At 37.6% G+C, this 14,234-nt stretch overlaps 3 protein-coding genes and 1 pseudogene across 3 annotated transcripts in view; 2 read left to right on the top strand and 2 right to left on the bottom strand.

The window, feature by feature from the left end:
- Positions 1-297, bottom strand: part of LOC125477013 (disease resistance protein RPV1-like) — a 7,005-nt gene extending 6,708 nt beyond the window's left edge. The window contains exon 1 of the mRNA XM_048583753.1: positions 152-297. Coding sequence (XP_048439710.1) covers positions 152-297 — 146 coding nt within the window. The remainder of the gene's footprint in view (positions 1-151) is intronic.
- A 5,139-nt stretch (positions 298-5,436) lies between these two features.
- On the top strand, positions 5,437-6,280 carry LOC125468046 (annotated as a pseudogene).
- A 224-nt stretch (positions 6,281-6,504) lies between these two features.
- LOC103955252 (B3 domain-containing protein Os11g0197600-like) lies at positions 6,505-7,392 on the top strand. The gene is made up of 3 exons (XM_048583752.1): positions 6,505-6,696; positions 6,825-7,098; positions 7,207-7,392. The coding sequence occupies exons 1-3, from the start codon at positions 6,505-6,507 to the stop codon at positions 7,272-7,274; spliced, it is 534 nt and encodes a 177-aa protein (XP_048439709.1). The 3' UTR covers positions 7,275-7,392.
- A 3,287-nt stretch (positions 7,393-10,679) lies between these two features.
- On the bottom strand, positions 10,680-14,131 carry LOC103955294 (topless-related protein 1-like). Its single transcript, XM_048583751.1, has 10 exons — positions 14,034-14,131; positions 13,760-13,938; positions 12,425-12,534; positions 12,246-12,315; positions 12,066-12,139; positions 11,875-11,970; positions 11,692-11,787; positions 11,451-11,578; positions 11,113-11,347; positions 10,680-11,028 (listed from the first exon to the last, which is right to left on the bottom strand). The coding sequence occupies exons 1-10, from the start codon at positions 14,129-14,131 to the stop codon at positions 10,921-10,923; spliced, it is 1,194 nt and encodes a 397-aa protein (XP_048439708.1). The 3' UTR covers positions 10,680-10,920.
- Between the last annotated feature and the right edge of the window lie 103 nt (positions 14,132-14,234).

The following is a 14,234-nucleotide window of genomic DNA, read 5'->3' as shown; positions in this document are numbered from 1 at the left end:
CATAGTCATACATTTGCTAGGAAAACATGACAAAGAATTAATAATAAACGTTAAAAAAAAAATCCCAAATTACGAAACTACAATAACTAAATATTACTCGTAATTTTTCGAATCCCACCCGGATAAATTGGTGGCTCAACTAAGAGCGGACCTCCACCTCCGCACCTCTTCCATGTCAGTGTTAGAATGGCCTTTATGCTCGGCAAAAGCTTCCTCAAAGCTCCTCTTTGCTTTGCGGACATCAGAAGGATCCACTTGGTAAAAAACGGGCACAACCATCTGGTTCTTTCCATCCATACATTCCAGTATTTGGACGAGCTCCTTCAAGCACCATGTGGAAGAAGCATAGTTTTGAGAAAAAAAACTACGATTGAAACGCTCAAATCTTACTTGAGAGTTAACATGGTTATTTCTTTGCAAATACCATATTGACCATATTGTATGAAGTTCAATACATTTGTCTTTGTCATTAGGCGGCAACATGACAACAGGTTACATCTATTATGTTAAAATGGTGTTGTCTATTGTCATTAGGCAGCAACATGCCTACAGGTTATATCTATTATGATATCTTAATACTGAGTTTCCCTAATGGACCTATATTGGTGTTTTATTGTTCTACGCAAAATACGACATGTACATACTATGCCACAGATAATTTCTCTTCTATTTTCTTTGTGTAGGCATATGATATTTAGTATGAGAAATTAAATAAATTTAATTGAAAATATGACTTTAGTCCCTGAAACTTAATTTTTTCCAGATAAAACCCAACATAAGTTTTTTACTAGAATAAAACTCATTGACTAGATTCCATATCAGGAAATTTATTAATTATATTTGACATTAGACATTTAAAAAATTTTGATGCCCAAAACACCCCTATTTGAATGTTTGATCTACACAATTATTCCATACAAATTGTAAGGGAGAATTAATGATTTTACAAAAAAAAAATATATATATTAAATTCGTTGCATAATATATAATAACAATAAAACATGCCTAATAAATGTAGTAATACATACTTAGTTGAGTCAATAAAATTATGTTTTACATATAAATGTAGCTAAATTATTTCACAAACACACATATATATATTACATATAAATGTAGGTAAAATTTTTCTTTGAATACTAATTGTCCTTTTGGAAAACCCGTTTGTGAAATGCAAGGGCAAGGCATTATTCAAAAATGTTTATTTATTTATTTTTATACTTTGATGAGTTTGTTTCATGAAAATAAAATGATTATCTGATTTCTATAATATATTTCAAATACAAGGAATGAAGATGATGGTTGGTACTTATAGAAAAAAAAAATTGGGTTTTTTTTTGGTATTTTTTTAGTTTTTGGGTATATTTTTTGAATTTTTTTATGTCACATCCCAGACTAGCTCCACCGTAGCATGATATTGTCCGCTTTGGGCTTACCATTCCCTCACAATTTTGTTTCTAGGAACTCACGGGCAACTTCCTGGTGGGTCACCTATCCTAGGATTGCTCTGGCCCAATCTCGCTTAACTTCGGAGATCCGATTGAACCCGAAGGCAATGAGTTCCCAGAAGGCCTTGTGCTATAGGGAGGGGACTATGTACATATAAGGCATATCATCCCCTCTACGTTGGTCGATGTGGGATCTTACAATCCTTGGTATCAGAGCCACTTTGCCGTTCAGTGCGGATGTGCCGGCGAGGACATCGGGTTCCCTTTAAGTGGGATGGATTGTAAGATCCCACATCGACCAACGGAGAAGGGGTGATGTGCCTTATATGTACATGCTCCCCTCCCTATAGCACGAGGCATTTTGGGAGCACACTGGCTTCAGATTCCATGGGAACTTCGAAGTTAAGCAAGTTTGGGCGAGAGCAATCCTAGGATGGGTGATCCACTGGGAAGTTCTCACATAAGTTCTTAGAAACAAAACTGTGAGTGTATGGTCGGGGCCAAAGCGGACAATATCGTGCTATAACGGAGCCGGTCTGAGATGTGACATTTTACCTTTAGAATAATCTTGGCCGTTTAAAATCCAAATTATTTATATTAGATGCCCCATATTGTGCTGCTTAAAATTTTGCAACTTTTTTTATTATTGGAAATCCAACAGCACAAGTTGGAGGAAAAATGAATCATTTGGCTCAGGGCTGTGCATATGGGTGGCCCCATTATGTCATCTCCTATAGCTAGCGAGCGTAAGCTCAGACAAAAGTTGCAGGGGTAGCTGAAAGAGCACAAGCCCTTGGTCCAATTGCCCTCCATTTTTTGCGTCAGTGGACCACCTTTTTGCAGCCAAAGGCAATTCAACCTAATTGCCTTATCACTTGGGCAACCGGTGGACTTGCTCTTAAGAGGGCAAGGGCAAGGGCACGTAAATTGCCCTTTAAAAAGTGATTACCTTTGTGTAAGTCCACCCGTTGAGTTAAAGGCAAGGACAAGGACGATTCATATTTACAAATGTGGTTTTTTTTTTATTTTAATTTTAAAGCATAATTATGTGATTTAATAACTAGCGGACGCATTAGATTTTTTATATGGTAGTGAAGAAGATGGTTGAACGTTTATAGAAAAATATATATTATTTTTGCATTTTTAAATATATTTATTTTTGAATTTTCATTAATTTCTCTAAATTTTAAAACCTTTATTCGAATTTTTAAATTATTAAAAAAAATTGAACAAGATTAATTTTTGCGGTTGAATCTTAAGACCATTTCAAATCCAACTGCCCATTAAATGCCACGTGTATAGTTGTTGGGGAGCTGAGTTGCTTTGACAACTTGGGGGTCCATGATAGCAGCAATAGTCAACCCACTATCTCCCATCACGCATCAAACACAAAAAATAAAATAAAAATGAATGTGGCTGACACCGTGTTGATGTCAACCTTACCCACTAGCACAAAGCCGAGCTCAAGCTACTAAAGCTTTTGGACAGGCATGTGTTGGCCCACCAATTGCCCTCCACCAAATGGACTGCTGGAAGTGGTTTTTTGGAGGACAAGAGCAAGGCAAGTGCAAGGGCACTAAAGCTGCTTACAAATTTTATAACTATAAGATCGTGAAAACATACTATAGGCAAGCAACTTGCACAGGATGAGTTAACATTCATATATTCACAAAAGGTGTCTTTCTTGCAGAGTTGAGGTTGCACACTCTAGCTTGCAAGACCAAAATGTGTTAATATGGAGAGCAACTTGCACAAGTTGAGTTCAATGTCACGTGAAGTCTCGACCCAATAATATCATGTCACGTAGAAAAAAACTTAAACTTGGTATGACATTATTGAACTAGGATGTCTGGTAACGGTAATCTTGTTCCCAATTAATATTTCTTGTTAATAATGGGGGATTTGGGTATGGTAAGACATTATTGTACTAGACGCCTCGGTAATCTTGTTCCCAATTAATACTTCTCATTAATATGAGGGATTTGGATTTGGTAGTTACAGTCAGAGTGTACATGTACAGACACATTGATGCATTCATGTACCACTGCACTATAATGACTTCAAGAACAAGCATTAAGTTGCGAACTGAATTAATAACGATTGAGTTGGACTGAGCATTTAATTCTTCGAGCACTTAATTGGTTTGCTAGTCTACCTTCTTCTTGCTGGTCCATAAACTGGAGCTGGGCTGAGTGATCTGCTGACAACTTTAAAGCTTTGAAGCAGATCCTCAGGCTTTTGATGAACTTCAAAAAATGGCTTCTTTTCACCGGAAAATTCATGACTTCTCTTCAAATACACATCTTAAAGCTCCCCATTTTCTAGTAGTTGTTCCGAAGTCTATTTGCACACAGACCAAAATTGTGAGTGCCTCTCTCTCTCTAACTGTAGTCTGTACCTGCTTACATTTATGCATGTACTCGTATTTAATGTCCGTGCTTGATTTCGGAGATTAGTTTGAAACAAAAAACGAAATGGTTATCAAATGTTCCTTATTTTTTTTAGTTCTCAAAATTTAGCTTTTAAGTTGTTAGTTTTTGGTTTTCTGAAAGCTGAAAATGAAATGGTTATCAAACGGCACCAAAGTATTTAACCCCTCTCACAATGAAGAGTCGGACAAAATGGGATTTGATGCAGTTAATGTACCCATATGTTTCATAGCGACAAAGATCAGATAATTGTTTTCACTATACGAACAGTTTCGTGATAAGTTTCGTTTTGTGCAGAGGATTCCAAACAATTTTTTAGGAAATATGGAGATGATCTTTTGAATCCAGTATTTCTTAAGCTTCCAACTGGTTCAGAGTGGAAAATAGAACTGAGAATATAGGAGGGTGAGGTCTGGTTCGGCGAGGGTTGGCCAAATTTCTCGAAGTTTTACTCTCTAGACTGCTGTCATTCGTTAGTTTTCGGATATGAAGGGAATTCAACATTCCGCGTTCGTGTATTTGACAAGGATTTCACAGAGATCAACTATCCATTGACAATGCCCGAGATGGAAGAAACCGATGAAGATGATGATTCCCACAATAGTTCTTGGGATGATGATGACGACTCTGATTGTCTTGAAGTCTTGGACAACATCATATCCCGCTCAAGAAAAACAAGGGACAAATCTCCATTGTCATGTCCTTGGCCTCATAAGAAGCACAGAACAAGTTCAACTGGTAAAACCAGAAACCAAAAAAATACTCTAATTACATAAGGAAATGACATTTGAGAAAATAAAATCTAAATCAGAAATAAAAATTGAACATTAATACGCAACATATGTTTCGCTTCCAATTTTTTACCTTACTATGCTTTCTGCCATTCTGTTCTAACTTGTAATACCCTACCGTGTCCTTTTACATGCAAAGCTGAGTTTGCATCCAAAAGACACGGTGAAGGCACGTCCAGCACTCCAAAACGTGCTCAAACAGTTCTTGGGGGGATGCATGCATCGAATGCAAGAGGAAAAGCTGCTGTACCTCTTCGGAGAGCTACAGCTTTCAAATCTGACAACCCTTCTTTCATAGTTCCCATGAAGCGCAGTTATATCAATGGACATTCTGTGGTAAGTTCTCTATAGACAACCATCCTGGACCGTCAAACTTGTTTGCTTATCGTCTTTTCCTTCATTTGATTATTTTCAGTGGCTGCCTTCAAAATTGTGTATCCACATGATATGTCTTGGTAAGCATTCTGGTGCCGTTACCCTTCGGGTTTTTGATGGGAGAACTTGGTCTGTTGAAATGAAATGTGAAAAGGCAACCAGACCAAAACTCAGATTGCAGTATGGTTGGACTGAATTTGTAAGAGGCAATAATTTTGAAGTTGGTGATGTGTGCGTACTTGTGTTGATAGATGACACCAAACTTGTGTTTCAAGTTGTCATTTTTCGCGCCACAGAAACTGCACATACATTCTCACCACCAGGTACGTTGTCTTTTAATTTCTGAACTGATTAATTGATGGAAGTGCCATAGAGATTAACTATCCATCACGTTCATCTTTTGTGATGTGCCTGCAGATGTTGACTGGGAACAAACGATGTCCCAAATGGAAGAAACTGATGAAGATGATGATTCCATTGAAATCTTGGACGATTTTCCAACATGCTCGAAAACAAAAAAGAAATCACCAATAGCACCAGTCTCACAAGAAAAACAGAACATGTTCAGTTAGCACAGCAGAAAACCACATAAAGAAATTTGGTGGCTCGTCTTTGACTACAAAAATAATGAACCGAAGAACTCTTCAAGTTCTTAGGAAGATGAACCCAGTTACGGCACATGGTACAAATAGAGCCCTTCAGAGAGCAAAGGCTTTCAAATCTGAATACCCTTCTTGCACAGTTGTTATGAGTCCCTCGTATATCCATGCACATTATGTTGTAAGCTTTTTATAGAGAGATATAATGTACAAGTTCTGCTAATTTTATGTCTACATATATGTGCGTGTTAGTTTTGAAACTGAAAATTAAGCTCAAGCAAATTACAACGCAAATCCTCTCCAAATTACCTGATTCTCTTTCTTTTCAGTATTTGGGAGCCAAGTTTACCGAGGAACACTTTCTTAAGCGGAATTATCATCAAGTAATCCTTCGTGTTTCGAATGGAAGAACTTGGCCTGTCAAATTAAGCAAACGTCAGAAAAACATGGTCCGGCTCCAAAATGGTTGGATTACATTTGTGCAAGACAATCATTTGGAAATTGGTGATGTGTGTGTACTTGCGTTGATTAACAACATCAAAGGTTTAATGGATGTTGTTTTTTTCCGTGCTATAGAAGCTGCACGTTGCAGCTTGTCACAAGGTAAGTTGTCTATTAATTTCTGAACTGATTAGTTGATGGAATTGCCGTAGAGATTACCTACCTGACACCTTAATCTTTTGTGGTGTGCATGCAGACGTTGATGGTGAAAAAACAATGTCCCAAACTGAAGAAACTGATGATGATGATTGTGTTGAAATCTTGGACGATTCTCCACCATGCCTGAAAGCAAAGAAAAATCCACCAATTGTAACACAGCCTCACAAGAAAAACAGAGCGGGTTCTATTAGCACTTCAGAAAACCATGAAGAAATTTGGTGGCTCGTCTTGGACTAAAGAATTAGTAAAACGAAGACCTGATCAGGTTCCTAGGATGATGACTCCACTTGCGCAAAGCGGAACAAATAGAGCTCTTCAGAGAGCAAGGGCTTTCAAATCTGAATACCCTTGTTGCACGGTTATTATGCATCCCTCGTATATCCAGGCAAATACTTTGGTAAGCTTTCTAGAGAGATAGATCATGTACAACTTCTGCTAGCATGAATTGAAAACTATTAAGCTAAAGAAAATTACGCTCTAAATACACCAAAAATTTAGTCTTACCTGCTTCTCTTTCTATTTCAGAATTTGGAAGCTAAGTTTGCCCGGGAACATCTTCTAAACAGGACTCATGATAATGTGATTCTTCGTGTTTCTGGTGGAAGAACTTGGCCTGTCAAATTACACCAATATAGCAAAACTGTACTGAAATTCCAGACTGGCTGGATGACATTTGTGCAAGACAATGGTCTGGAAATCGGTGATGTGTGTGTTTTCATGTTGATCAATAATACCGAACATTTAATTGATGTAGTCATTTTCCGTGGTAGAGAAACTGCTGATTGCACCTTTTCACCAGGTGAGCAAGTTTTCTGTTGGTTGTAAGTTTCTTTATGCTCCATTAGGTCTGTCATCTGCATAACTTATACGCGTGTTATTCTTCTCCGTTTTTCTGTCTTTGTTTTAGGGAAAGCTCAATCAATTTCCAAGGACCAGTTCAAGTCAAAAAATAAGAAAGTAGCCGGGTGGATGTAGTTGTTGAAGCTGAGTATTTCACCACGAATACTACCAAACATGAATCTGAATATTGAAGTAAGAGGAAAAAAGGCCTGCAAATTTAAGGATGTCCATGTCCTCCACTTGTTATTTTGATCACCCTCATAAAGCGCATCATCCTAAGAACCTCTTTGGTTGTTATGAATTTCAACTTCATCTTGAACACTACATTTTGGTTGTCATAGTTATGAGATATGTTGTCTTTGTGCTTAACCTTAACTTAGGTGAAACGAGTTCCCTGTCACCCTGGACTCGCGAGCCACTTATACAAGGCAATGTAACGAGTCTTGCACATTACCTTGAGTGACCATAGGCATCATGGTGGCAGTAAACTTGTTTCATGATAGTCTCTATCCAACAATCAATATTCCGTACACTATAATTTTCATCTTGTCTTACTTGAGTGTGTACCATTCTGGTTAGTTATTACTTGTTCGTGGTAAGGAATTAACACATTCTTCTGCATAATGGATTACTCTTAGTTACCGTCCATGAAAAAGAAAGAACGTCTAACAGAATGACATAACAGGAGAGACATGAAATGCTTTTTTTTCCCCTCAAAGTGATCGAACTCAGTAGCATACATTGAAAAACATCTCAAGTTCAAATGATGGGTCGGTAGATGGGAAAATATGTATCAACCCAGCGCATCTCCACATCACCTGAAAATATCAAAATAATCAACTTAGAGGTTGCGAAACAACTGTGTCTATGATAAATAACCAAAAAACAACAACTAAGGGAACAATTGAAGGATTTTCGAAACAAATAATACTCAACATACTTAATAGCTACTTTTTGGATAAAGTACTCAAATGGCAATACCCAAATCGAAGGTATGTCTGATACTGAACACGACGGTTCAAGATATGAGTCACAGTTAATTTATCAAACAAGTGGCGTGCTAGGGAGCCGTAGCGCGGACTCTAAGTGAGTGACTTTAATATATGTGATATGGTGATTATCCATGAAATCCTCATGTTAGTATAAATTGTGGATATGACATGGATTTACAAATGTGTTTTTCTACTAAATATTATTGCTTTCATATTTTTCCATCGATCTATATTTTCATGAAATGTGATCTGACTTGCATATTTGAAATGTTTGTGAACTTGAGGGTTAGTAGAGGACTGATAACCCGTTGACATGGGGAATTGTTGCATCGAAAGTGTCATGTCTTATTTCATTGAGCTGTTTGAAACTATTTCCTTGGATTATGCTCGGTTCCGTTGAGTGGTCCAGAATCGGGTTTAGCTGGGTTTCCATTAAGTGGTCTGGTTCCCTACTTTGTATTGATTTTGTTGAGTGGTTTGAGATCCATCCATATGTTTTCGTTTGGATTATGTTGAGTGGTTTAGAATCTCTCGTACTTCGCGATTCCGTTGAGTGGTCTAGAATTGTATCCAGTTCAGATTCCGTTGAATGGTTAGGAATCTCTCATACTTCGCGATTTTGTTGAGTGGTCCGGAATCGTATCCGTTCGGTTCCATTGATTGATCCAGAACCCAATGTACTTTGGATTTCGTTGAGTAGCCTGAATTTGCATCCCTTGGCTTCGTTGGTTCTTTGAAACGAGTCTTGAATGTCAAAGCTTAGGAGATGTAGGCTTCGGGCGAAGTGTGTCGCTCTGGCCCTAGTTTTCAGTGCATTTATGAATCAGAAATTCGGGGACCTTTGATTTAGAAAGGCCAATGAATGTTTGTGTGACTTCTTCAGAATTTTCAGTAATTTGACAATGATTTATAAAGTATGCTTTTTTTATTCATGTTTATAAGCTGTGGTCGATGAAAATATTTTATGATTACCACATACATCAGATTATTATCGCTCACACGAACTTCTCAGCTTATTCGAGTTGTTACCTTGCCCAGTGCACCATTCCCACGATGTAGGGGTGATTGTGCAGCTTTGTCCATGTTCGTATTCTCATTCACCGCATAATTGTTGTACATACAGACATACTTATAATATATACATTACACACACACACACACACACACACACAAAGATATTATTTATCACATCCTAATTTTTATTTACTTTCATTTTTGTTCTGTTCCTTTCATTGTATAAACTTAATTATACTAATTCTTTATAATTTTAGCAAGATTCTAAAAAATGCTAGGCACTAATCACTTTCACTGCACGCATACACAAAATTCAATTTTTGATTCTAAAAATGAAACGAAAGCACATTTGTCAGTCAATGTAGTTCACAAGTAAATAAAAACAATCGAATAGATTTGCGATTTTTACGATGATAAAGATTCCACCTGTCCCTCGTAACACGGGTGAGCACTCAGCCAAGAGGTAAATAAGGTTAATTTTGTGAACATACTGTTCAACATTATAAAAAGCAGGGAACAACAGAAAAAACGAAGGGCATTTTCTTGAAAACAGTGTTTTCACTTCAGTTTTACTATAGAGTAATTTGCTTTTCATTTAGTCACATAAACATATTTGATTTTATTATTTTAATGCTATTCTTAAACCAGCAATAGACGACCCGCCAATAATAAAAAAAATAAAAAACTTTGGTCAACCGAATTATTTTTTTGGCCCAATAACCCATATTTAAATATTATAATTATAGTCACAAAAAGTTTGTACAACTGTTTAATTTAGAAAAACTAATTATATTTGGACAAAGAAAGAATATATAGTAAAATTATTTTAATTATCTTTAGATAAAAAGAAAAATCTGAATGGAAAATTTTCTTTCAACATGATTTTTTTTCTTTCTCTGGTAGGGTCTGCGAAGAAAAACCCTAGAGAAAACCCACAGCCACAGCCACAAAACCCCTATCATCGGTTTGATTTTTCATATATATTTTTTGTTAGTACAGCGGTATATTTTACATTAAGAGGAGGGGAAAATCGGCTAAGCCACACAAAGGGCAAGCAAATGTGGTATCAAATTCGTCATCCATGAAATTCAAACCTAAGTCCTCTCACTTGTAAGTAAAGGTCAATGACGAGTTCCTTGTGGTCACTAAGTCCAGTCATTTCTGGGTTTTCAATACTCAAGACTCCATTTCCTTGTTCATCACTCATTCCCACTTTCTCTAAAATTTTCTGTTCTCTTAACTTTATTTCTACATTGATTTGAAGGACTTCATTGTGATCCATGCGTGTGCTTTTGGCCAACTTCGTCTGATGACAGACTTTTAAGCGACTCTTATTCGCTACTAGGCGCAGTTGGATCATTGAAAATTGATTCTTCTCCAGATGCCGACGGGACTTCAAATTCATTCTCATCACCCTTTGAATTGAAGAAAACCAGAAAACAGTAAATCCTTACACTGTAAATCCTTGTTCAGCAGCACTTGCGCCTGTGAAAATTGATTTTACATCTAGGAGTTTATGGCATAACTCATTGAATTGAGGTTCTGATCTTCATTCATTATATAGGCTAATAAAGCCTCAATGTACAAGTTGACTTTGTATACAGAACATACATATACGGAAGGTATTTTAACAGATGATTTGCGCAGGATATCAGTCAAAGGCTTACAAACAACCAGGGATTACAGCAGGGAGTGATCACAGACAATCAGGAAGCAATTGATCAGAGTAATTATCGTCCATCAGACCCATCGTAAGAAAGATGATTCTCAATTGTTCACAACCACCGCATTCCATCTGCATTTGCCAAAACTTTAATCCCATTCTCATTGGCAGAAGTAGCCAAGAGAGTGCCATCCTTGTTGAGGGGGATACGAGGGCTTGCCTAGGAATTAGGAGGGGTAAAGAAGATAAGCAGCTGGTATTTAAGATTCTATTATTTCAATTTACCTAAAGGAAACGAACCTACTGGGAGGCCTCCATCAGCATCAGCAGTTGTCAGAAGTTGAATATTGTCCATGTCCCAAAATTTAATAGAAAAATCATCACCAACAGCCAAAAACCGGTTTTTAGTAGTATTGAATTGCACAACACCAAAACAACGCTTGCGAAGGCCTTTATAGGTCCTCTTCACAGCTCCTTCACTTTCATTCCATTCAACAATATATGACTCACCGTCTTTACTTGTCCCACATGAAAATAGCCTGCAACCCACCACCAAAGAAAAACGACGAAAATAAATAAATAACTATATAGTTTGCCCATCCAGCAAAAGAAAAAAGGAAACTCTGAGCTAAGTATACTAACCTTGTACCATCAGCACTATAAGCCATGGTTGTGCACCAGCGACCAGGAGCATCATAATCAACTCGAGATCCCAAATTGTCATACTCCCAAGCCTTCATCTTTCCATCCAGTGCTATTGAAAAAATAAACTGAAGCATAGCAGCAAACAATGAGCACGAAAAGACAAGGACAGACGGGCACCAGAGACAGAAACACGTGTAATTAGCAAGAATGAAAAAATAAAAATAAAATGCCACAACACCTGAATGTTTTCCTTATAATGTGGGCAGACAGAATAAATTAGAGCCTCTTGACCTTCAAAAGTATATTCTTTTGCACCGGTTGTAGCATCCCACACCTAAATTTATGAAGGAAATCAGCAAGGAACAGAAAACGCTCTTCCAATGGCAATGAGACAAGCAAACATGTTAGGCAACTAACGAACCTTGATGGTCTTGTCATCCCCACAGGTAATCACACAAAGCTGCTCATTGGGATGGGAGAATGCCAGATCATTTACTCCACCAACATGTGCATCAATCTACGACAGTAATTTCAGAGTCACCATTAATACAGAAAACTAAGAGACAACCAAAAAAAGGTGTAAAAAATTGAAACAGCATCTTCTGTATATACCTCTAGGTGCTCTCGTACGTCATCACCCCCATGATAAGAATATATTTGAACAATGTGCCTCGAGTACGCAATACCTATAATTGTATTGTAAATGATACAATAATTAGGAGCTAATTCAATCCTCAAAAATTTATAAAGCCATATCACATTTGCCAGTTACCTAAGTATGCTCAAGCTTACCAAATAAAGCACCATCAGGGCTCCGAATCACATGGTTAACAGACAAAACAGGATCCTTGACTACAGCAGCCTATTTCACAAAGACAAATTTACTTTTCAGTCAACCAACTCATACATCCACAAAGAATACAGGGCACACAATTTTTATGTCACATGAACAAGTATAGAAAGGGAAAGACCTGCAGGAGCATTGAGCATGAACTAAGATCCCATACTTTGAAGTTCCTTACAACTAGTCGCTCCCTAGATCCAACTTCCCACAGGCCTACGTCCCCCACATTGGTACCAACTGAAGCATCACATAGAGAACAATCAACAGTCAATTATGAATAGTCTCTTTGAAGTTTCTCTCATCGAGAAACTGCAAGATCAGGAACACAAGCTCCATACTCAGGGACAAAATCTTGACCGCCCCATGTTTGATTCCAAGAAGCGGGTCGTTTGCAGTTCGGTTGTCCACATGGGTGATCCACATAAAGCGATTTTATTAATGGATTTCGACTTGGGCTTTTACAAAGCCCGTGCTGCCAATTTAAGCTTCAATTTACAGGAGGAGAATTAGTTCTTTCTCAGCAGAACCAGAAAGGTCATAATTTGCACAAATAATAGTTCCTGGTGTGTGGAAACTTCTGACACTGGTCACGAACCAAAAAAAAAATCCTGACACCAGACGCTGGAATCAAGCAGTGATGTACAACTGTCACCAGGCCCCTGTGCTATGTAGCAATGAACCATATACTAAATTAAGATTCAGGCACATGATTTAGGCATTGCAACAATATTAATGACTTCTTTTTGTTTCCACAGAATTCAAGCCATAACCACCTTTTTACAGCCACATAGACAATGTACGTAAACGATAAACTCATTAGCTAGTGCTATCAACTTGATGAAATTGTCATTTGAGTGCAAAGGAAGACAAAAGAACTCATTCCATATGTGGAAAAATTAAAGCAAGACCAGTATTTGCAACATCCATAAGTTACGATGAAGTGCACATCTAATCTTATATAACTGAAGTTGTGGTTTCAGAGTAATGACCCTTGGTTAATGAGAGTCCATAGCCTCAAACGCTTTAGGTTTGGGAACTGCAATTTATCACTGACTAAGGGATTCGCTTCAATCAGTTTCTTAAGTTCAACCGACATGATTGCCCTGGCAGACTTTGAATCTCCACACTTGGTTAGTTGTTCATTCTCCCCCTATAATGCAAGTGACCATTTTTTAGTACATTTGCTACAACTGTTTTCTACAGAGACTATTCATATAATGGAATTCTCATACCTAAAGTTCTCCAATGTTGAGAGCTGAGCGATTTCCTCCAAAAGTTCATCGAATGCGGCAAAAAAATTTAAATCCTTTACTAGAATATCCACGGCTTGGGACCGATCAGGCCTATAAAGTTCACAGAGTCACATTACACGTAATTCAACCATATAATTCCTCAAGACCGGCCATGCAATCCAACCCATGAAAGTTAGCAATGAATTGAAATTGAACCACTGTAAGCTTACTTGTCCAATGCCTAGAGATACTTCTGCTTCTTATCTCGAAAAAGATTTTCATGGAACAGCTGTTATCTTCCATTTTAGTGAACCCGGAGAGGTACTTCTCAACTTCATCCCAATTGCCATTATGCACCTCATCCTCAAAATATTTCATATTGAAGAAAACCCCAGATTCCTGCTCTAGCCTAATTAGTATTTACATCACAAAAGCAATTAATGACGCAGTATATCAGTACATAATTAGCAATTGTGCCACCAAAAACGCATTAATTAAAAATACAGAAATAAGCCCCAACTGTGGAGAGAAGTCTCTTTGAATTTTTCCCCATCAAGAAACTGCAAGATCAGGAACACAAGCTCCTTACTCAGAGACATCATCGTGACCGCCCCCTCTTTGATTCCAAGCAGCGGGTTGTTTGCACGTGATGGTGCCCGCGCACAGTTCAGTTGTCCACATGAGTGATCCACATAAAGTGTTTCT

This window comes from the organism of the source record quoted next, unplaced genomic scaffold, assembly GCF_019419815.1.
Source record: "Pyrus x bretschneideri cultivar Hongxiangsu unplaced genomic scaffold, Pyrus_bretschneideri_v1 Contig20, whole genome shotgun sequence".
NCBI lineage: Eukaryota > Viridiplantae > Streptophyta > Magnoliopsida > Rosales > Rosaceae > Pyrus > Pyrus x bretschneideri.
This window is presented reverse-complemented; position numbering and strand designations above follow the sequence as displayed.